The sequence below is a fragment of the Lissotriton vulgaris genome, chromosome 6, assembly GCF_964263255.1.
Source record: "Lissotriton vulgaris chromosome 6, aLisVul1.2, whole genome shotgun sequence".
Taxonomy (NCBI): Eukaryota; Metazoa; Chordata; class Amphibia; order Caudata; family Salamandridae; genus Lissotriton; species Lissotriton vulgaris.
In genome coordinates, this window is record NC_141694.1 from 1,186,078,712 (window position 1) to 1,186,102,917 (window position 24,206).

The 24,206-nt window shown below is 45.2% G+C and overlaps 1 protein-coding gene across 5 annotated transcripts in view; it reads right to left on the reverse strand.

The window, feature by feature from the left end:
- LOC147708614 (protein phosphatase EYA4) overlaps positions 1-24,206 on the reverse strand; it is a 626,113-nt gene that overhangs the window by 48,633 nt on the left and 553,274 nt on the right. For all 5 annotated transcript variants that reach the window (XM_086927287.1, XM_086927291.1, XM_086927288.1 and 2 more), the window contains 3 exons: positions 17,923-18,059; positions 15,266-15,349; positions 10,071-10,160 (listed from right to left, as the gene is read on the reverse strand). In XM_086927287.1, coding sequence (XP_086783413.1) covers positions 10,071-10,160; positions 15,266-15,349; positions 17,923-18,059 — 311 coding nt within the window. The remainder of the gene's footprint in view (positions 1-10,070; positions 10,161-15,265; positions 15,350-17,922; positions 18,060-24,206) is intronic.

Here is a 24,206-nt window from a genome sequence, read left to right on the forward strand (position 1 = left end):
CACCTGGATGGGAAAAAGTCACTATAACACAGTCTCCCTTAAACCTTTTCGGTCGATTTCCAATCCACGCAACCCTTTTTACGGATTTTATTTCAGATGCAAGTTGGTGTTTTCCTCCCGGTGCCATTTGCATATTGTTTGTTAGCCAATAGAGTGCCTTACTAGACAATGATGCTGGTGTTTCAGATTGTACATCCGTTGGCGGGGGAACATTGGCCAGAACTAGTACAACTGGGGAGGCTTCTTCAATAAATTGGAGGGGATCCGTTTCCTGGCAGTTTGTTGGCGCAATACCTGTTCGCCCTGCTACCCCATCAGTATTTGAAGGTCGATTCGTAGGGTGAATTACATTTCGGGCTGGGCTTCCAGGTAGCGTCGGACTGCTCTCTTTTTCTATGGAGGTCCTCACCTTAGGTTCAGTTGGTTTCGCCAATTGAGTTACTACATTATTAACCATCTCGACCCCTTCCACTACTTTAGTTTGAAGGCCACCCAACTTTTTCACCTCCGCATTCAATTTGTCGATCTTGGCGATTAAAGGCTTGATGATTGCTTTAATTTTAGAGTCAATAACATCTGCTATTTTCTGGAGCAAATCATCCTCATTTAAGCTTTTATCATGGTAACTTTTATCAGTTACATTATTATCACCATCATCAGAGGTTTTTGCCTTGTTTTTTCCAATTGGGGTAGTTTTTTTCCTCCTGTTTCCTGAGCGTAACCCCGTCCGCCTTTGCTGGGTTTTTCTATGCTTTCTCGAAGGTCGGGTTTCCTGCTCAAGAGATGACAGTTCGTCTGTGTTATGGACCAAGATCTCATGTTCGAAGGCGATGTTAGTTTCTTGGTCTAGTGGCACTATATTTGCTTGATTGTCCAGCATAAGAGTATTCTGGTCATTCAAGTTGGAAATTGGATGGACCGAAATGTCTATTAAATCAATAGAGTCATCAGGTGCTAAGGAAATTGAGTGTTGGGGACTTTGGGTTGGGCTTAATAACTGAAGATTAGGCGACTGACTCAGTCCTAGTGATTGTCTTCTCTCGTTGTTTATTTTAGTTACAACTTGAAGCATATAATTCTCTATAGGCTTAGTATTGGTAGGTGGCTGTTTCTTAGTTGTTTTTTTAGACATTTTGAGGTCTATGTTGTAAGTTTGCCCTGTATGGAAAGGAATAGCACACTTCCTCACCTACTCACCAGACCTACTAAGGAACTAAAGCTTAATGAGTGCAGGGTGCTGTATAGACTTTAACAGTAAACACTTGTTACTTTAGCTGAATCACGGGTATCAGTCATTTTCGATTAGATGCAAGCAGTAAGCCAGTCGCAATAACATTGCATAAAGGGATTGATGGTATTATTGAGATATTCTTACTTGCTTAGGTTGCAGATGTTAGGGGGGTTGCCCAGTCCAGTCCCGGCCAGTCTAGGCCTGTCTAAGACTGTCCCGCCCTTGTCCCGGGCTTCTCCCGCGCGCGACTCGCGGGGCGAGAGGGGGCGTCTCCCTTTGAGCGCCTCCTGGCGCTCCCTCGTCGTCACGGGCGCGACGCCCCTGGTGCTGCTGGGGGCTGTAGTCACTGCTGGACTGTGACCTCGCGCCTGCCTCACTGCACTGCCGCTGCCGTTGCCCTCACGGCGCTGTGCTCCTCTGGTCTCTGGTCGCTTGTAGCGGTAAGCCCTCTCTACTGTGGCAAGGATTCCACAGGGCTCCCGGCGGCGTCTCCCTTTGAGCGCCTCCTGGCGCTCCCTCGTCGTCACGGGCGCGACGCCCCTGGTGCTGCTGGGGGCTGTAGTCACTGCTGGACTGTGACCTCGCGCCTGCCTCACTGCACTGCCGCTGCCGTTGCCCTCACGGCGCTGTGCTCCTCTGGTCTCTGGTCGCTTGTAGCGGTAAGCCCTCTCTACTGTGGCTAGCCTTTATTCTACCATGGTTAAGATGTCTGATGCGGTTATTCCCGTGAAAAATAGCGACCGAGTCACCCGGCGACCTTCGGCCCCCTTGTATTCTGGTGAGCTGAAAAGCAAAAAGTCCCTATGCAAAGCCTTAGAGAGACGCTGGAGGAGCACAAAAACCTACGCAGATAAATAAGTTTATAAAACATCCTTATCTTATTACCATCAAAGATTAAAATGGCCAGATGTTCATACCTGCGTAATCAAATTGAGCAATCTGGACACTCTGCCAAAGCATTATTCAACATCTTTAAGGATTTTTCCTCTCCCCCAGCGTATAAACAGTAGCCTATAGAGTCTCAACCATTATGTGACTCTATAGCGAAGTTTTTCATTTTTCATTACGATTCTGGATAACCCTCTGACATCCATCACTTGCCACCTCAATCAGTTTGAAACCATTTCGATCGAGGATACAAACAATTTACTCTTGGCAGCGAAATCTGCTTCTCCAGCTGACTTATGCCCCCCCAGCACCATGGCCCTCCTCTCTCCAACTTGTGCTTCTGCAATACAAAAAATCTTTAACTCTTCCATTCTGACTAGTCTTATACCGTCTACCTGGAAAGAAGCATACGTGCGCCCCATTCTCAAGAAACCATCCGCAGAGTCCCAGATGCTCGGCAACTATAGGCCAATATCCCTACTGCCTGGGAAAAATGCTAGAAACAATAATAAATAAACAACTTAGCCAGTATTCAGAATGCAATACCATCCTTGACCCTTCACAGTAAAGCTTTCGCCCGGGCTTCAGCACAGAAATAGCCATTCTGGCTGTAACTGACACACTGAGACTAACCCTTGATGCCAGAGGATCTATGATACTGATCCTTTTAGATCTCTCCGCAGCTTTTGATACGATATCTCATCAACTGCTGGCGGAGAGACTACAGGAGTGCGGCATCCTGGTGTGGCCCTGCAGTGGCTGAGGAATTTTCTAACAGATAGATGCCAAACTATCATTCTGGGTCCCTTTGCATCCCAAAAATTCCTGCTGGACAAGGGTGTGCCGCAGGGCTTGTACCTTGCTCCCCTAGCCAAAATTGTACAACCTTTCGGCTTCGAGATAGTCTCGTATGCCGACGATACACAACTGTTATTTCCGATCGGCACCAACCCCACGGATGAGAAACTACGCTTCTCGAGTGGGATGTTAGCAATCTCGGAGTGGATGAGGGAGCGTTGTCTCCAGCTCAACCTGGAGAAAACCGAGCTTATGCTCCTAGGCAGAGCCGCTCACTTCTGGTCAACCGATTGGTGGCCAGCTGAGCTGGGTGAAGCCCCTACCCCTTCCTCCTCAGTAAGAAGTTTTGGAATACAACTGGACCACAAACTCACGATGAAAGATAATATCAAGAACATCTCAGGGTCCTGCTATTATAGCCTCCGACTATTACGTAAAATACTCCCTTATCTACCACTAGAACACCGTAAAACAGTGGTCCAGGCAATGGTCGTTAGTTGGCTCGACTATGGCAATGCGCTGCTGGCTGAAGTGGGGGAGACAACGCTTACCAAACCTCAAGTGATCCAAAATATGCGGCAAGGATGGTTTTAAATTGCCCCCCAGGTTCTCCATCTCTTCCCTAACTTAGAGAACTGCACTGGCTCCCAGTGAAGAAGAGATCTTTTTTCAAGATCTGCTGCCTCTCCTTTGAAGCTCTTAAGGGGGAATGTCCCCGTTATCTGCAAAACAAGCTTTCCAAGCAGGTGCCCGAATGCAACTTAAGATCTAACTCACTGGCCCTCCTGAAGGTCCCACGCATTCGGTTAAGTCGCACAGGTGGTAGAGCATTTTCTTATATTGCTCTCAAATACTGGAACTCGTTACTTGAGACCTTGAGCAAATCAACATCTCGCCTGAATTTCAGGAAACAATTAAAAAGTTTCCTGTTCTAATATTGCTTTCTACTTGAGTAACTATCAGCCGGACCCGCTTTATGTTATCTCCTAGGTAAGCAATGAGATGCCCCCGGGGGAGTCATGCGCGATATAAGAGACTATTAACATAACATAACATAACAAACTGAATGTCTGAAACTTGGTGGGCCCAGTGATAGCAGACTCAGGATCTGCAGCAAGCTGGAGAGGCTGGCCAGTCAAGGTTATTTTCCACATTCCTCTCAGGCAGGACCTCAAGCAAGACACATGAGCAGGGTTTAAGTGGGATGAAAAAACTAAGGGGGGGGGGAGAAGTCTCTTAAAGGGGCGTGGCCGATGTATTTAAGGGTGTGGCTAAAAAATGCTTACGCTGAAAATGTGTGCTTAGCATAGTGTGTCCCCGACTGGAATTTTTCTGTGTCTGCTAATTCATGGGATGCGGAGAAACTCCGTTCCTATTTTGTGTCTGTAATTGCGTCCAGATATATATTACAACAAGTAACATTACACCTGTGAGAAACCAGGACTAATGGCTTTGTCAATGGTTGTTAGTTGCATCAGATAAAAAAAAGCAACAACTATGGCTTCGTTGTGTTTAATATTGAAAATGCTTCGGTTCTAAAATCATTAGAATGTGAAAGAACTATAAATAGTCTCTTTGAAGTGACATCGCAGGCAGTGAAGGGTGGTACTGCTGCAGAGGTAACTTTTTTCCCCACCGAAAGTGAGGGCGAAAATAGGAGCAAAGAAAGGGACCCGTTTCAGCACCTGCTCTTAAGAACTGCTGGTGCTGTGAGGAAATGCAGGACCAGGCCCACTTAAAGCACTGCTGCACACTAGTGACTCGAAAAACCCCTTAGTCACCTGTGAGGAGGGCTCGATCCAGTCCAAAAATCTGCCACGTGATGTGTTTTTTCACGCATGAATGGGAAACATGTCACCCATTTGTGTGGATAATAGCCAAGCCTTGCAACACTGAATGCTTTTGTGTAGACCAACGTTAATAATGTTTTTATTAAACTCCTACTGTAACCTTCCTAAAGCCCAGGTGCATGTTCGATCCTGGATGAGAAACTTGGAGACACTGGGAAACAACAGTTATCATACAGCTATCGATTTTTTTTGTTAGTTAGAAGTAAAGTGTTTATTGAGAACACAGAAAATGGAAGCAGGTACACAGTTATTACCACCAAACAATAACAATATTACAGTAAATATTCATTGTAGGTCGCTGAAGATGATGGAAATCAGGCTCCAGGCTAACCAGTAGTTGCCGAACAGTAGCTGCCCCAGTTGTTAGTTTGTCATAGGCTCAACTGTGCCAGAGGGCGACAGGCTCTAGTTGTTAAGCAGGTCACGCCCCCTCAACACGTCACCTTTTAAGAAAGACGTGGATGTGCGTCTCCTTAAATAAATGGAACCAATTAAGCAATTTTACAGCTGAGAGCAACCACTAGGCTCCTGACCTGGGGACCACATGGGCTTCTCCCCTTGTATCTTCTGGCAGGTGTCTGGCTTCCACCGCTGCTGGACTGGCTGAAATAATCTTTCTTATACATCGGTGGATTTATTTTCCCATGCTTCTTTTAACATTGTTATATTTCCCTAGCAGTGTCACAGGCAAGGGAGATTGCCTCAAGGCATAGGAGCTGCTCTACCGTAGTTTTGATTTTAGTTTTACCACCACTGCCCCCAGCCCCACCCACCCAATTTTTACTTTACGGTCAGCACCCCTGTGCCAGAGAGCCATGTGCTCTAGTTGAAGAGGCCTGGCCCACACAACATGACAGACTTTAAGAAAGACACAGCAGGGTGCGGCACAGCAGGCGTGCCCAGTGCAGGGCTCCAAGCCCTATGGTCTCAGGTCTGCAGGGCCAGATCACATACACAGCCATCCCTCAGGTAAATGACAGTGTACTTTTCCAGTTCACTGCCTAAGTAGGCTGGCCAACTGGCATGGGTGCTAATTCAGGGCAGTGAGTGTAAAATTCAGGACAAAGGGTCAAAATTCAGGACAGAAGGACAAAATTCAGGATAGGAAAGAAGGGTCCACTGTATAGCGCACATCTGTAAGGGATTTATTATAATGAACAAAGTGTTAGCTAGGTTTTTCTATTGGATGACTAATAACATGAAACGTGTTTTAAATGGTACTAGGTAGAAAATTAATGCAACGTAAACATGGAGATTAATCAAATACCTTCACCTTATGACTCTCAGGATTCATGACACGATTGGTCTACATTCATTCGGATTTTTGCTGATGCGTCCAGCATGGCTGCTCGACAACAGCACAATGCTGTGCCCTATGCAGATGTGGGAGAAGGCACACCCACTGCTGTAACTAGCCAAGAGCCCATTGTCATTCTGTATGTGACAATCAGCCGAAGTCGGGGAGGGGCTGGCAGCCGCCTCTACAGTTTGAGAAGTGTGAGCTGGCCCAATAGCATTTAAACTTTTATTAGGGCTTCTCCAGGGAAACAGCACAGATTGCAGGAATACCCAAAATTACGGACAAATAGTGCCCGTAAAAGGAATGATTAGGGACAACATGCTAAAATAACGGAGGGACAGGGACATTTACGGACAGTTGGTTACCCTATGTCTAAGAGGTCCTACTAACTGTCACCTATGTAAAGTGTCTCTCATTTTCACGCATTGGAGGACATCACCCTGCAGAAACTGCCTCACATTTTCCTCATTTATGCACATTTGTTACCTAAATATAACTTTGAGATATTCAAGTTTATTGAATCATGTTATCTAATGGAGCATTTATAAAGCGCGACATACATCTGAGAGTATCTTGGGGCTATCAAATGATGGAGGTAGCAGTGAAGTTGAAAAAATTAGTCTAATTATCAAAAGCCTGTTTAAAAAACCTAGTCTTTAGCTTCCCTGAATGGGGCCAGTTCTGTCCTTGCGCGTATCAACGTTGGAGTCAATGTAGAGAATCTACGCCCTTAAGACTTTGTTTTCTAGAAGCTGGGTACCACCAAATAATTGGCAAAAGTGTAGGGTCAAAGAGGATGCCCACAGGCCCCCGCATATTCGATAGAGTTCAGAGAAGTCACCTCTGCACAATTTGGTCAGCCTATTGCTTAATTCAGTGAGGCATTTCACACCGATTCACAATTATTGAAGGCTAATAATTGGTTGAAAGAGCCAAATTAGCCACCTGGAACCTTGGGCAAGAAAAAGGAAACTTTCTAAAAGTTACCTTACATTTCCTTAATATGTATTAACATTTTGACTTTACCATTGAATTGAATTTTTAATAACTATTAAAATTAGTGGTTTAATTATTTTTCCAGCTGGTCACTTTCCTGACATACAGTATTGATATATTTAACATTGGTTCTCAATGTTTCTCCATGGGACAGCCAGGCTTTCTACAGTGAAAAACCTTTTGTGTGCTTGTCATTGTAAGTAACTTTAAATTTTCTACATGTCCTACCTTTAAATACCTTGCACCCTGCCTTGTGGGCTATAAGGCCTACGGGTGACACCTATGGGTGACATTTGTCAAAAGGAGTTTACTTTGACAGCACGCAGTGGAAGCTTTGTACTGTTACAGTAAGGCTATAGTGGTAGGCCTGAAGTCATGTCTGATTTCCACTTAAGTGGATGGCACAATCGGTGGCATAGTTCGTTAGTGTAAAGACCAGACCCTGTCTACACATTGTTACATAAACTAGGGACTTATTGGTGAGTTAAATATACCAATTAGGAATATGCCAATTCAACCATATTAAAAAGGGGAGCACAACATTTTACTACTGGAAAGTGGGGTAAAGCGAACAGAATTCTAAAGCCAACAAATAGTAGGGTCCAGCTCAAGGTAAAAAATCCAGGGTGATCACACAGAAAAAGCAGATTTTCTACAATACGCATCTTTAGTTCAGTCCTAAAATGATTCCCCTCTCTTTTGTCTAACCGTTCTTGATAAATATTTGTGCCTCCTCACAAACCTTCCCCCACACAGCACACATATAGAGTTTCACAGGGGTCATCATTGTGCCCTATATTTTTTAATAACTACATGGCCCCTGTTGATGACCCTATTAGACCCTTTCAGCTTCTGGATAACCTCTTACGCTCACAACACCCAGTTAGTAGTCTTCATTAATAAGAACATAAACATGACCCAAGATACATTCAAAGACTGCATGATTGCAGTCGGAAGAGGATAAAGGACAAGCACCTTAAAATGAAAGCAGAGAAAACACAAATCCACCTTTTTGAACAGCCCATCTCTATGTGTCACGCATTGTGGCAGCCATCTGAATTTAAATTACCCCATACTCCTGCTAAATCGTCTTTAAATTTCTGTGTTCTTTTCAGAATGTATCTCTCAAATCCCTAATAGCAGCTAACTCAACAATGACTTACTTTAGTGAGAGCACTCAGCAAAACACTGGAGGTTCTCCCAACTTCCTCAAGAAAAACTGTGATCAATGCCTTGACAACAATAACACTAGATTACTGTAACTTGTTATACCTAGGGCGTCACAAGAATCTAACAAACAGACACTATAGCCTTATAGCCCATAGAGGGCTATACCAGCTATTAAAGGCCCTCTCCAGCGTTAAAGGCCCGAGCCGAAGGCGAGGGCCTTTAACAAGAGAGAGGGACTTTAATAGCGGTATAGCCCATCTACGAAGGGCTATAAGGCTATTAGAACATTCTGTCACTAGAGGACAGAATGTTCTAACAAAAAAAACAAAGCCTTTTGGGAGCGTGAGGGGATTGGAATCCCCTCAGGTTCCCTGAAGCCTTTGTTCACAGCCAGAGCGGTGAACAAAGAAACATTGGAATGTTGGAGCTCCAGGCTTATACCAGCCATTATAAGCCCAGAGCACTCCATTGTTTTCAATGGAGCTCCCAACATTCCTATGCTCTAATAAAATATCCAAAACTCTGAAGCTAAACTTATTCTCAAGCTTGCTCATAGGCAACCCTTTTCTGCCCCTCTTAAAATGTTACACTAGCTACCAATCAACAAAAGAATCAGTTCAAGGCATCACTTACATAGCTATCAAGCAAAAGGGCCCTATCCATCTTCAAAGGCTATTTCAAGGAAACTTAGATTCTGAACCCTTGAGATCTTCTGGAGGGAAACTGATGAGGATATCAGTTAGCTTGCTTGCTTGCAGGTAGGTGGACGCTCCTTTACCTAACTCGCTTCTAAATTCTGGAATGAACTCCCCTGTGATCTCTGGGACTTAAAATTCAGGATGAACAAAGGTTGCAATTTGTGCATTGACTTTTAAGACCAGTCTTTAATTTTGCAATACGATATAAGTGCTAACAGGTTGCATCACAAAACCTCTAGTCACTGGACAACCCAGCTAATTAATCTTTAGGCAGGCTGTTATTTGAGCCCCCTGTGATTGGCTGCTAACACTAGGATGGTGGCCTGTAAGAACAGCAGACCATCTTCCCTGGCTGTCAGTCCCAAATGGGATATTTTTTTTTTAACCAGCCCATGTTCCTTTCAATTTGTAAATGAGTTACCTCTCCAGCTTATGGGTAGGTAACACATGGTTTGCTACTGCAACTGCGGTCACAGACCATTAATACATTCCTCTCCTGATCTGAAATGGGAAGATGAGACACCCATAATGCCTTCTACGTGTGATTTGAAAAGTATCGCCTAAGCCCCTTTACGACTTTAAAGGCAGTTTTATACTTGTAAAAGGATTTTTACGCATTAAGAAAAGCTCCTTTGCAGTTGCAGACCCTGTAGGTTTGCGAATCGCAGTGGCTGCAACCGCAAAAGAGCTTCGTACATCAGACCCTCAGTGCCTGATTCAGAGTTTGGTGGTAACTGAAAAGCCTCCAATTTCTTGAGAACATCTATACTAAATTCCACTGTCTTAATTTCCTCCACCCTCCTAGCCTTATGACAGATGAAATATAGCTGGTGGCTTCTCCGTTTTTAGCATCTGCTCCAGAACTAAAAAGATTTGTTTGCCTAATTTTTATGTTAGAAAATATTTTCTTTGAGTGTAGGGGGGATTCACTCTACAGTGGACTGCTATGAGACTCAAATGGTCACTGAGCAAATTAAACGTGGATTAACACACTGTGAGGAACAATATTTTGTGAATCAAAGTAAATTTGGCTAAAGTGCCGGTACTTCACTTTGCATCTGAAGAACCTGTTGTCACCAGTCACCTTCGCCAATAAGGCTGTCTATTGAAAAAGAAATAGGCTAGATGAGTTTGCTTACCTCTAAATCGTTAAAAAATAAGTGCGTATCTGCAAGGTTGAAAATCATTTCTTCCATCCGAAGTCCAAGAGTCACTGCCATTGGTGGGTCCTTAAAAATAAGTTGTAAAAACTGGTCATGAATCTATAAACCAATTACACAAAATAGACTGAATCATTCAACAATTATTCTACAGCTGCATCCGACTTCAATAACAATATCCTGCTAGAATGGATACATGGAGTTCAAATCGTTTTCAGGACAAAGTGCCACAATTTAACCCTGTATGCCTAGGGTTGTCCCACTGTAGTCTTTTCATAATTGACAATGGAAAATAATTAAATTATATATATGTTTATGACAGAAATCCCCATTAGGTTGTCCTGGAAACCTGTCCTTAATTGGTGTCGGTGGCTGCTGGGGGAGGGCACCAGCACTCATCTTTAGGGACTTTAGGGACTCAGACTGATTTATCATCATCAGAGAGCAAGAGAATTATGGACGGAAAAAAAAGAAAGAAAAAAGAAGAGCAAGGAATGAAAGCAGTGGCCAGTAAGCAAGGAGTACAACAAACGTGCAAAGAGACAGGAAAAGTATGGTTAAAGAAAAAAAGAGGAGGTTGAATCAAGACCACCAACCAAGACAACCATTGGCTTGTGGCAATCCGGGCATTTGTTAGTGCCAATATCTCCTAAATAAAAACTTGGGTCCCTGTAGATATTTTTTCTTAACAAATTCAACAGTATTGGACAACTCTCTGTAGTTTGAGCATGTATTTTGTTATGCAAACAAATACTTTTCAAATACAATTCAGTCCCTCTAATCTTGGAATGACGGATTGAAGATGCACCATCAAATAGGCCCGCAAAGTTGGACTACTGTCGTCTTTTGGGCGGATGGGGGGGTGCTCACAAATTCACTTCTTTGCAGCTAGAACTTGTAAATATGTTGATTTGTTTGAGAGTGATTACTTTATATCAGCAGTGTTCTAAAAGGAAACTTAACTTAACCCCTTCTGTGCTCACGACGGCCCCAGTCCATCATGCGTCAGGATGGGCGTGTGGGCATGACGGCCAGGGGCCGTCCGAATCCCGCCCGCGCGTTAATTCTCCCACACAGCGTGGAAGGGTTTAACGACAATAACAAATTATCTGTGCAACCAGCAGCATCAAGAATAACAAATGCTGTTGGACACTCAGAAACAACCTGCACTAAGTCTGCTCTCAATCCTGGGTGTTGATTTACAGCACTGGATGATAGAGGAGTGATGGCCCTACAAAAAGTAACACAATGCAATGATCCATTAGGAAAACTGTTTCGTGATTGCCGGCTTTCACTAATAAAATAAATATGGCTCATTGTACGACGGGTAACATTTAATTGTTTGGTACTTCAACAGTATCTCATCATGCAGTCTAAGATATGTGCTGGTATCATCAATCACTTAATTAGTGCTGCTGGTGAGCATCTGCTTCCATTTTCAGGGACCATACTAATTGCGCTTGATCAGAATTTAAACCAGAACAAGAGAGAAGGAAGAAAGAAGATTAAGATAGACAGTTACACATGGGGATAGCAGGGGTGACCTTGTAGGAGAGAGATAAAGAGACTGAAACTGTAAGATGGCACATTAAAGTGGAATCAAAATTAGGCAACCTTGGTCTTCACAATCCTGATAATGCTAGTGTGGTGGAGACTTCCAAAGAATAACTTCTGTGCTCGATTTTTAAAACCCAAATTAAGCACTGGCAGCATCAGCAGCCTTTTAAGGTCACAGATGTTTTCCACCCCTCATGTTTGCGATACGTGGTAGAACCGACATCTGTTTAGGAGTTTAAATGCAGAAGGACTGCTCACACTCTCTTGAAGTTTAAAGGTCTTATTGACGTTAAGTATCAATTCAAATATATGACATCATCTTCGCTAATCAATCTTATATCATAGCTCCACTGTATGAAGTCCAGCCTACAGCTGCACATGATGGCGAAATCTCATATCTTCATCCAAACACGATACCCATATCATTACATCAGGCAGGGCCGGACTGAGACCAGCAACCAGCCCTGGCAGGTTGCTTCTCCACCGGCCCTGGTAACGGGAGGGGAGGGGGTTGTTACCCGCAAAGCACTGCTACCGCTTTTCTTACAGAGGTCCGATTTTGAAGCGCTGCTACAAAACCGGCACTCTGTAAGAAAAGCGGCCCCCTGCGGCCAGAAAACCGGCCCCCACCCCTCCAGCCCACCGGGGAAATGCCCGGTGCCCGCAAATGCCAGTCCGGCCCTGACATCAGGTGTATCATGCCTCACTCGTGTTGAGTAAGTGGACTGTGTAGTCTCAAAGATACACAAGGCACAAAGGGTCTCATTTAGAGTTTGGCAGATGGGATACTCTGTCACAAATGTGGTGGTTGTCCCGTCCTCGGTATGAGACATGTGCAATACTCTATAACGTTTCTAAAACAATGGACAGGATAGCCATTGCTTTATGACGGAATATCCATTTCGTAAAACTCGAAATAAGGTCCAAAGTGGCTGCACTCTCGAAGTGTGAACATGTTTCTCAAATTAACCCAATAGTGTTTGTTACAAGCCTGGATTCTGGGCAAAAGATTTTCTAAAAGCGAAATGTATTCAACGTGACTCATATTTGCTGGACTGTGGATAAATAAAAGATGTAATGGGCAATGTTTACGTTTCGGAAATCTTACAAATATGTTTCAGTCAACTACAGTGTGATCTAAACATTTAATACGCCCTCTCCAATACATATAATTCAATAAAATAAAATCAGCTTGTACAACATCATTTTTTTATTTACTCTTTATCTACAAATTAACACGTTTTCATTAATTTGCAACAACTGAAATGCAGAGAACCATTTGCCATTAAAAAAACATCTTACGTATTCAGTCTACGTTCGTGACAGGTACATTTTATTTGCATTAATGCAAAATACAGTAAATTATATATGAGCTAACAATTTAAAAACAGATATTAACCATTGTCATCAACAGCAGTGTAAAATATTGTTAGGTCTATGTGCACAATATTCAATTCTGAATATTAATATAGACATTCTAAGATTTGTAGAACTAAGGTCTGAAAAGAAAATACAGGGCCACTGGATGATCTTACCAATAACTCCAGTAACAATGAAATAAGCACTCACTAATATTAAGCCTCTTCTAAGGGTGGCAATGGGGGCCCAGTTTTGTCATCTCTTGAACTATACTAGTTCAGATATTTAATAGCTAGAAGTAACAGGTGCTACAGTTTGAATCGTGTTTCTTTCTGCAATAAATAATCAAAAGAATCCCCTTTCACAGCTTCTTACAAGTAGACAGTGTAATTTTCTTACATCCTTCCCAAAAACGTTTCCATCTGTGATGATTGGTTTCTTCAATTCCAAATATCTCCTTTATCACACAAAGGTGCATGGATGGAGTAAGATTCCTCATGGTACATACCTACTTGAGCTAGATGTTCTTTTGTTAAATAGAAAATATTTAAATTCAATGTATTTGCTTTCTATTAAATATAATACCTATATATGCTGTTTACTATGAGACAACAGTTCACTTCATTCCTACTTTTAAAACATATAATTCCTACTTACTATTTAGATCTCATTTACAGACAGCTTTTATACTATCTCTTGTTGAAAAACGCTATTGTGCACCATACCAAAACTTACAGTGGACTTTGTGCCAGCCCATCGCACACCATTATTTAACTTTCTTCTTTCTCTTGCTTGCTTCTTATTCTATGAATTTCCTTCCTCTTCTTGTGTTGGTCCCTCCCTTAGAGCAGAGCTTCTTTACCACTTTGTTGACTGGATGACTAGTATCACGTGATCAAATTAATGTAACTACTTTTATTTTCTGTCAGCACTGGACAAGATTGCACGTGTTTTCTTGATCTCTCGTTTGTGCGTTGCTATCCCACTCAAATAACCGTCCCCACTTACTCTGTGTTGCTCTCCCTGCCCCCACCTCCTGCTAGTTTTCTGCTTCTTCAAACTTTGCAATTTTATGATTTTTTTTTTATTCCTGTCTGCCTCAAGCTCCTCTGTTACACCTTTGCACACTTGCTGTTGCTCCCCCTATTAACTTTATCTCTACTCTTCCTATTGTGGTTTAAGAAAAATATTGTCCATTTTTTTCGGAGGTCTTTTTAATGGCATTTTCTCTAAGGAAGCGCCATTTTCTTAATGAGCTTGCACACGATTAAAATATTTTTATTTATCGCTCTAAGTGGCGTCTGCCATCTTGTAATGGTAAATAAAAAGATAAAACATAAAATAGCCACCGCGTCATGCTTTCCGTGCATATACACCATCACGCTGAGCTGTTATAGCTGCTGATGCTGCAGCGCGTCAGCAAAAGGCATTGACAAAGCCAATACCTAAAAAAGATGAGGCATTTCCAGGAGTAAAAGGATCTTAGGAATACTAATAATGTTTGAAAACCTTGAAATCTGAAGATCTATTGAAACATTAAGCTGTTTTTGTAGTCACCTATTAGAAGGGACTAAAGAGACAACTAGAGCAAAAGATATACACATGGGCTTTTTGTGCCAAGCCTAGAGGCGTTGTTGTTATCTGTCTTAAAAGGCGTCACCGTTCTGTTCCATAGGGCAACATAGTGTACGTGTTATTGAACTTTAAATTGTAAGCGACAATTTATTCATAAAAATGAAAAGTAGGTTTACCATTTTTTTAATCAAATATTACATATAATGCTTCTCACACTACTCTCCAGTTACCTGAGAACTTTAGAAAATAAAAATACTCAGTTTGGGCAGCTTAGACAGTAACAAAGGATTGGCTTTTGACAACATTTTTATGGACAAAGAAAAACGTGAATAACGAAACACTTAAGCCTTGTGCAAAAGTACCACATAATCAGTTAAAAGTGAATGAGTGTTGGCACCCGAGATGGAGGAGGGCGTGTCTTACTTACAACTTATGCTGCTATCATGTATCATTTCCATATACCAAATGGTTGCACTGATATGCGTGAAATCATTTAAAAATAGTTGCTGTAGTTTTCAACATCTCCAAAGTTTGATGAATGTTTATAATTGGGGGTTGCTATTTCAAATTATCCATACCTTACATTCAAATATAACTAAATTACATTTTCATTTAATAAAAGTACTTTATTGAACATCCAATCTTTACATATAGACAAAATATTTTAAATACAACTTGCCTACCTTGCCATACTTCTGTGCATAAGATCCCGTGAGCAACGAATGGAAAATGATGATTGTTTCGTCTAAATCCCACACAAACACTCGCTAAAATGAAAGGAATTAGCAAGTTAGAAAGCAAAACTCAAAAGCAAACATAAAATACCAAATACGTTAATGTTAATTCTTCAGTTTGACTACAACATTATATTATGCATGGAGTAAAAATGCACGAGTATGAATTATATTGAGAACAGGAAGGCATGAATACCTTTCTTCCCAGCCATTACCCCAACAACAGTAAGGTCGAATTGAACCTTCTTTGTTTTTCAAGGCTCTTATAACTTAAGCCCAACACCCGAGTAGAGAAAACAGAGAGGATTGCTATCTATCTATCTATCTATCTATCTATCTATCTATCTATCTATCTATCTATCTATCTATCTATCTATCTGTCTGTCTGTCTGTCTGTCTGTCTGTCTGTCTGTCTGTCTGTCTGTCTGTCTGTCTGTCTGTCTGTTTATAGAGAGAGGAATGGACATATATACACATTTCATTGATAAGTAGATGCTATTCTCTTTGATTTGCCACAAAAAAGATAACAAAAACAACAATATACATGAACAGATCTGCTCCCAGTAGCTAACTACATCTCCTACCTATACGCTGTCCTTTGACCCTGTGCTGTGCTCCGGAGCCTGGGTTTGTGCAATACAAGGGACTCAAAACTTTTATCTTTAACTGAATCTCTCTCCTTTCTTGCTGAGCCTTTTCCCTGCTCTTCCTCTCTTGGGCTCACGCCGGGTCACTCTTTCAGTAGCTGTGCGCGTTACAAACCTCAATAACAACAAATAAGATTTAGACACAAATTGTTATTCCTCCATTCAACTCTGCTGACTATTGACCCACCCCCACACCCAGAGCCGGACAGATCTTTTATTCCACTGTGCTTTGCTCTGGTGGGATGAAGTACTTGAGGCCGGCAGACATTTATCACACAAGACTGGTCGCTGAATTTAGATTGTGAGGCACAAATGCACATTGTTTACTTCATGTTAGAATTCTATCTGTAATAGGAATCAGTTGATACAGGATAATCAAGACAAGACTTCAGTAGGGACGATCAGCCAGGGAACTGGACAGACTTGATACAGATATTATCATTACACTGCAGTGCATTTCTGACTGCATCTAGATGATTTTACACACCGCGCTGGGTTTCATACCATAGTCTTTAAGTCTGAACTCTACTGCACGGTCAATGTTCAAGATTTCAAGTGTCAGACAACCAACCATCTTTCACTCTTTTAGCAGTGGACTTTGCTATTAAATTCAGTGAGTTATATTGAGATTAACAGTCTCAATGCATTTCATTAATAAGTAGATCCTATTCTCCGTGGTTTGCCACAGAACAGATAACACAAGACACCTTAAGATGTATGAATGGATCATTAATATTTATAGATGCTTCTCTTTAGGGAAAGGGAATTTTTTAACAGAAAACTTGTCTAAAACGAGGGCAAATGCAGAAGTTTTAGCACAAGTGCCTATAAGGAGTTGCAAACAAATGCACTCAGTCCTGTGTTAACATGGTGAAGTACCGCCAGGTCTTCAAATGGTAGTATGTAATGAATGCTTTTTTAAATAAGGCGTTTGATACTAGGGGTTCTACATAAAGATGGAAGAATCAGGGTCATTGTTGATTAGTGGGATGACAAAAGGATTATGGTACCTACTGATATAATGTTTGATGCATTGTGCACAGTGTCTTGCATTCTACTCTGCTTGCTGCGGGGGATAGTGAAGTATGGGACATATGGTTCCGATGCTGAAGATGAAAAAGCACTTGAACGTCTGGACTCGGCGGACGCGGAAAACAGTGGATAAGGCACTCTGGTACCCTGAGGATCTCACTGTTGTCATAAGCAGTTTGGAACATGCCAAAGCAAGGAATGGCAATACAAGACCCTGAAGTCTCAGCAACTGGAAAATTTCAGTGAGAATTTTCAGATGGAAGAACATACTTTTAACAACAGAGGGGAAAGGACAATTCTGTTTCCATTATGACTTCTTCTGCACTGGTACAGAGAGGGAATACTGAGAACCTGTGGCCAGCTCTATTTCAGTCAATGACTAAATGTAGTACCTATGTTTTAGGGACACAGTGAAAAAAGCTCCCTGTTTATGCAAGACCGAATTAAGTCCACTTTGGCTTCAGAAGAGCTCTCGATGCTTTACATTTTGTATTTAATAACTTCTGCTGCAAAGATGCTCACAATATAATTATTGGCTGTATAGATTAAGGAAGTGGCAAATGGCATATGATCTGTTTTATAAATATCATAACAAATATGAGCACAATTGCTAGGGCATCTCTCAAACTCATATTGTACAGCATGACATCCAATGCTAATCTTACACAACATGTTTACATCCATAGAGTGAAGAGACGAAATGCATGTTTTCACGACAATTGAAAGTGAAAATTAATTCTGGGCTTTCTAAAAATTAATGAGAAAAAAACAACATATTAACAGAAATTCAAAATGAATGTGATAAGGGATTTTCATTCCCTTATGCATAATTATAATACCCGACACACACAGACAATGTTATGAATTCTTCTAGCAATTGTAAATAAAGCAAAATACAACCTAATCATTATTCAAAATGAGAATTACCTCTAAGTCGCTATCCGGCGGGGGTGATGGATTATTTTTTCTGCCCCTCCCTCGAGATTTTGATGCAGGTGTCCTACACGTCCTATCATCAAGATCTTTGATTGGTGTTGATGGACTTTGAACTGTATCAAACTCTCCTGTAAAATTAACGCATTATTGAAAGTGGCTCAAGGAGCTCAGATCTGAATTATCAACTAATAGAAAGCGGCTTAAATGGGTACATCATGATTCCATCTCAGACTATATAACATTAGAAATCCCTCTGAGATAAAGTACTCACCACAGCAATTCCAATACAATGAATGCCTATGACATATCTATAGTATGGGGTCCTAGAAACAATACACTAGATCATAAAGCATTCATGTAAACCAAGATAATTCACAGACTATGCTGCCATGTTGATTTGGGCGCTGTGAGCGAATGGCTTACTGTTTCACTGGGGTGTGAGTCCTGGCGATCAGGCCAACTGCGATGGAAAGCAGGTAGGGCACAGTCCTAGATTAGTCACGCTGAAGTTTTACCCTCTCAAGTTTTGTACCAAGAGCCTTGTTCGCATTTTAAGGGGCTTCGAGGAGCAAGGAGAGCTTCGCAGGAGGTCGTCAGCGTGGCATGAAGAGCAGGCATAGCGCCGCACGTGGACAGGAACTTCGCGTTGGTAGCTCCCAATGAGCTGTCGATGCTGCAGTGCAAAGAGACAGAATGGTGGCGCTCAGAGTTGGTTTTTGGTGTGAGCGGTGCATTCTTGGTGCGAACAGGCCCGTTCGCGGTCGCAAAGAGCCCAAAAGCTTGAAATCAATGCCTGTGAGCCACACCAAGGGTCCAGGACCTGAGAAGGACCACCTGCGGGTCAAGTACTTGCAGCAGCTAGGTTCAGGGGCGGGTTTCTGAGCCTTTTATGTCCCTAAGACTCAGATCAGGATATCAGAAGTCTAGCCCTTGGAGTGACTCCAAGGTCCTGGGTTCAAGATGAAGTTGCAGGTCCAGTTCTTCCCTAGACAAGAGGGATGTAGGTCAGCACAGTAGGGCAGCAGTTCCTTCAGAGCAGCAAACCACCATTCCTTGTAGCAACTTGGTAGTCCTTCTTCCGAACAGAGTACCCACAGACTGGTCCAGAAGTGTACTGAAGAGTTGGTGTCAGAGTTCCAGTATTTATATCCAGTTGTGTCTTCAAGTGGGGGAGACGCTTCTGGAGGTTTCCCTTTAAAGTCCCCAGGCAAAGGCATCCTGCCTCCTCTGACCTGGCTCCAGATTAACTATAGGGGGTAGGCAGCCCCATGTGTGGAAGCAAGACATAGCCTATTAAAGTGTAAGTAGGGCAGTGCCCAGCTCCTCCCTCCCATCCTGCCAGTGATGGCCCATTGAGGCCCACCTCAACTACTTATTGTGTGTGGCCGTCAATGAGGAATACACAAAACTCAACTGTCAGCTACACTCAGTCATGACCCAGGTACAGGCTAGAGGCACTAAATGTCTACGGCAGGAGAGGTCAACTTCCTAAAACACTTTCAAAATTGTTATTTAAAATCTGACTTAACCATAAGGTAGGATTTTAAATTCCCATTTCAGAAACACCAAAATGGAGATGTTATCCTATGGGAGAGTTAAGCCTTGCAGAAGTCAAAAACGAATTTGGCTGGAGGAGCGAGTAGATGTCTGGAGAAAACTCCCACTCTATATAGCTGGCAGACTGGGTCTGGCAAGAGTTTTTCATTAACAAAACCAAACTTTAAAGTACATGTCCACTTTTTAAATACTATGCATCCTGCCCTCTGGGATGTCCAGGGCCTACCCTAGGAGTAACTTATTATGTATGAAAAAGGAAAGTTTGGATCTGGAAAAAGGTTTATTTGCCAGGGCGAAATGGCAGTTTAAAACTGCACAAACACGCTGCACTGGTGGACCCAAGAGATGTTTAAAAGGGCTATGTAAGTGAGTGGCAGAATCAATGCTGCCGGCCCACTAGTAGCATTTAATTTACAGGCCCTGTGCACTTGTAATGACACTTCATTAGGGACTTAAAAGTAAATATGCCAGTTGGGGATAAGCCAATTCTATCATGTTTTAAGGAGCAAGCACAAGCACTTTAGTACTGGTTAGCAGTGGTAAAGTGAACAGAGTCCTAAGGCCAGCAAAAACGAATTCAGCAAAAACAAGAGGATAAGGTTCGAAAGTTTGGGGGTGACTATGCAGAGAGCGCCAGGTCCAAAAGGAATGCTCTGCAAAATGTCCTCTCTCTGCACAACCCTTACACCAAAATTGTAGCTAGGTGGCCACAAAGATAGTTTTAGGGCAGCGGCAGCAGCTTCAGCTGGAATTTCAGGAAAAAAATGGAGCTTGAATTTCTGAACTTATAACAGGGACATTTAGAAAAAAACTAAAACAGATTTATAAACATGAATGCAGATGAAAGAGATGATGCACCACCTCAAAGTACAGACGCCACTGGGGATCTGCCAGATGCCACCTGTTTAGTTCATTCTCTATGGCATTCAGGGACCCTGCCAGGTGGTTTACAATCAGGGAAAATGCCCTGCAGGGGTAACCACTTCCAGAGACGGAAGTACTTCTAACAGACAACCCCACTCCACCCTGCTTACTGCAGTACCATATAGCAGCGGTGTTGTCTGCGAGAACCTGCATCAGCATACCTTTGATGGGTGGCAAGTAGGCCTTCAGAGCCAGCAGACTGATGTGGATGGGCTCAAAAGCAGATGGCCTAGGCTGTAAAATCTCCTGTAAATCTTTAGAACATTTATGTTGGTTTCAATGGAGTGTAGCAGTACTAGAGTGCTTCAACTGCTCTCCAGATCAACACCACAAATGTGGTCCTCTCTTCCATTGGTGGCCCAGGTGGCAAGTGAAGCTCTGTCTCAGGCAGTGTGAAGCCTAATGACATTGTGTTAATCCATGGATAAGGTATCCCCATCATAGTGATGGAGGTACGCCCTACCCATCAACAACATTTTTGGGTGTCCCCAAATCTTTCATGGGATTAAAGGGGTAGACGGCACTGGGGATGGACCCACCGACTGAGGCTCTGGAGGTTCTAGGAGCCCGTAGTTTCATCAGAGGGAAGCAGAATCGCATCATAAACATGCACCTTGGCCTTCTTGAAGGCCTCGATTTGCAGGGGGTCAGGCCCAGGAAATTCGGGACAGGTAGAGGCCAGCTGAAGAATTAGGTCTGTGGAAGAAGACCTCAAAAGGGTGCAACTGACATTGTGACAACTTTATCCTTAACCCGGTCACCCCACTCACCGCACAGCCCCTGTGTGCCCTGGTCACCGCTGCTGCCTTCTCGCAGCTGCCTCCTGCTGCCTGGGCTCCCGCCCTCAGGCTTGCCCCCTCGCCGCTTCCTGTGTCTGGTTTTCCCGCCGAGCCCTCCGTGACTGCATTTTTCCCGCCCTTGTCCCCCCCGCTCACCGCAGCCGCTCCTTTGCGGCCCAGCCCCCTTCCTTCTTCCTTGTCCCCATTCGCCACCCCGCTCCCGCCTCCCAGCTGCTCCTCACTCCCACTTGCCCATATATGGCGGGGACCGCGCTGCAGTGAGCTGTGACCCTTAACCCGGTCACCCCACTCACCGCACGGCCCCCGTGTGCCCTGGTCACCGCTGCTGCCTTCTCGCCGCTGCCTCCTGCTGCCTGGGCTCCCGCCCTCAGGCTTGCCTCCTCGCCGCTTCCTGTGCCTGTTTTTCCCGCCGATCCCTCAGTGACTGCTTTTTTCCCGCCCTTGTCCCCCCCACTCACCGCCGCCGCCCCTCTGCGGCCCCGCCCCCTTCCTTCTCCCCGGTTCCCATTCGCCACCCCGCTCCCGACTCCCAGCTGCTCCTCTCTTCCACTTGGCCATATATGGCGGGGACCGCGCGGCAGTGAGCTGTGACCCTTCACCCGGTCACCCCACTCACCGCACGGCCCCGTGAACCCTGGTCACCGCTGCTGCCTTCTCGCCGCTGCCTCCTGCTGCCTCCTGCTGCCTGGGCTCCCGCCCTCAGGCTTGCCCCCTCGCCGCTTCCTGTGTCTGTTTTTCCCGCCGATCCCTCTGTGACTGCTTTTTTCCCGCCCTTGATCCCCCCCGCCGCTCACTGCCGCCGCTCCTCTGCGGCCCCGCCCCCTTCCTTCTCACCGGTCCCCATTCGCCACCCCGCTCCCGCCTCCCAGCTGCTCCTCCCTCCCACTTGGCCATATATGACGGGGACCGCGCGGCAGTGAGCTGTGACCCTTAACCCGGTCACCCCACTCACCGCACGGCCCCCGTGTGCCCTGGTCACCGCTGCTGCCTTCTCGCCGCTGCCTCCTGCTGCCTGGGCTCCCGCCCTCAGGCTTGCCCCCTCGCCGCTTCCTGTGTCTGTTTTTCCCGCCGATCCCTTTGTGACTTCTTTTTTCCTGCCCTTGTCCCCCCCGCTCACCGCCGCTGCTCCTCTGCGGCCCCGCCCCCTTCCTTCTCCCCGGTCCCCATTCGCCACCCCGCTCCCGCCTCCCAGCTGCTCCTCCCTCCCACTTCGCCATATATGGCGGGGACCGCGCGTACGCGCAGCGGGTACGCCGAAGGCGCACCAACGGCAAGCCTGTCTGCGCCAGTCCGCGCCCAGCGCCAGGACCCCTGGCCCCCGACCCTGCCAGCCTACACGACGGTCCTACAACGCCGCCACCCTCAACGCACTCAAACCCGGTCTGAACCCCTCCTGCTACCGAGCCACCCCCAAACGCACCCATGGGCCCTTCACCTGCCAAGCCGGCAATTTCACCTGCCTCCGGACCTGCACCGCCACCGAAAGGCCAGGCTCCAGCAACAACCACCTCAAGTGCATCCTGCTCAAAACCCGCTCCGTCCACAGACACGCCGTCGAACTCTGGAACCTGCTCGACACCACATCACCAGACGTCGCCTTCCTCACGGAAACCTGGATGAATGCCTCCTCAGCGCCCGACATCGCCATAGCCATCCCGGACGGATACAAGATCACCCGGAGGGACCGCGTCAACCAGACCGGAGGAGGCATCGCCATCGTCCACAGAAACACCATCCGCATCACGACCAACTCCGACGACACCCTCACCGCCGCAGAGCACCTTCACTTCCAGATACACAACGACCCCAAGACCACCCTTAGAGGCACTCTCATCTACAGACCCCCGGGACCACACACACAATTTAGCAAAGCCATCGCAGACTTCATCAGCCCGCAAGCCCTCACCTCCTCAGACTACATCCTCCTAGGGGACCTCAACTTCCACCTGGAGAACAACAATGACATCAACACCACCGCCCTGCTGGACAACCTCGCCAACCTCGGACTCAAGCAACTGGTGAACACCCCCACCCACTACGCCGGCCACACGCTTGACCCCGTCTTCTCCTCCAGCCACTCCACCGGACTTCATCAGACTGATCACAGCTGCGTCCACTTCAACTTCAGGAGAACCACGACCCACCACCACTCGCAACAGGTTCCCCGCAGGAGCTGGAGCAAGATGACCACCGACCAGCTCACCACCTCCCTCAGCCAGAACCCTCCCGCCAACACAACGGACCCCAACGAAGCAGCCCGCAACTTCACACAGTGCCTCACCAACTGCGCCGATAACCTCGCATCTCTGAAGAACCCAACCAGCAGACCCGGCAGCAAGAAAGCCTCGTGGTTCACCAACGAACTCAAAACCTCCAAGAAAAACTGCCGCACCATCGAAAAAGCCTGGTGCCACGACCAGACCACAGGAAACATGACAGAACGCCACCCGCACACACCACCAGCTGATCCGCACATTCAAAGAACGACTGGACAACAACACCCACAACAGCAAGGAACTCTTCAGCATCGTCAAAGAGCTCTCCAACCCCAGCGCCGGAAACAATGACATCACACCCTCGCAAGACCTCTGCGACTCGCTCGCCTCATTCTTCCACCGCAAGATCGCCGACATACACAACAGCTTCAGCGCACAGACCACGCACCCAACCACCGAACCAACGCCCCCCACCACCACCCTCTGCAACTGGACCCCGGTCAGCACCGAAGACACCACCCGCACGATGAACACCATCCACTCCGGATCCCCAAACGACCCATGCCCCCACCACGTCTTCAACAAGGCCGACCCCACCATCGCACCCCAACTCCGGGACATCATCAACATCTCCTTCACCACCGCCACCTTCCCGGAGAGCTGGAAGCATGCCGAGCTCAGCGCCCTCCTGAAGAAACCGACAGCTGACCCCACCGACCTCAAGAACTTCCGCCCTATCTCGCTCCTCCCTTTTCCTGCCAAAGTCATCGAGAAGACC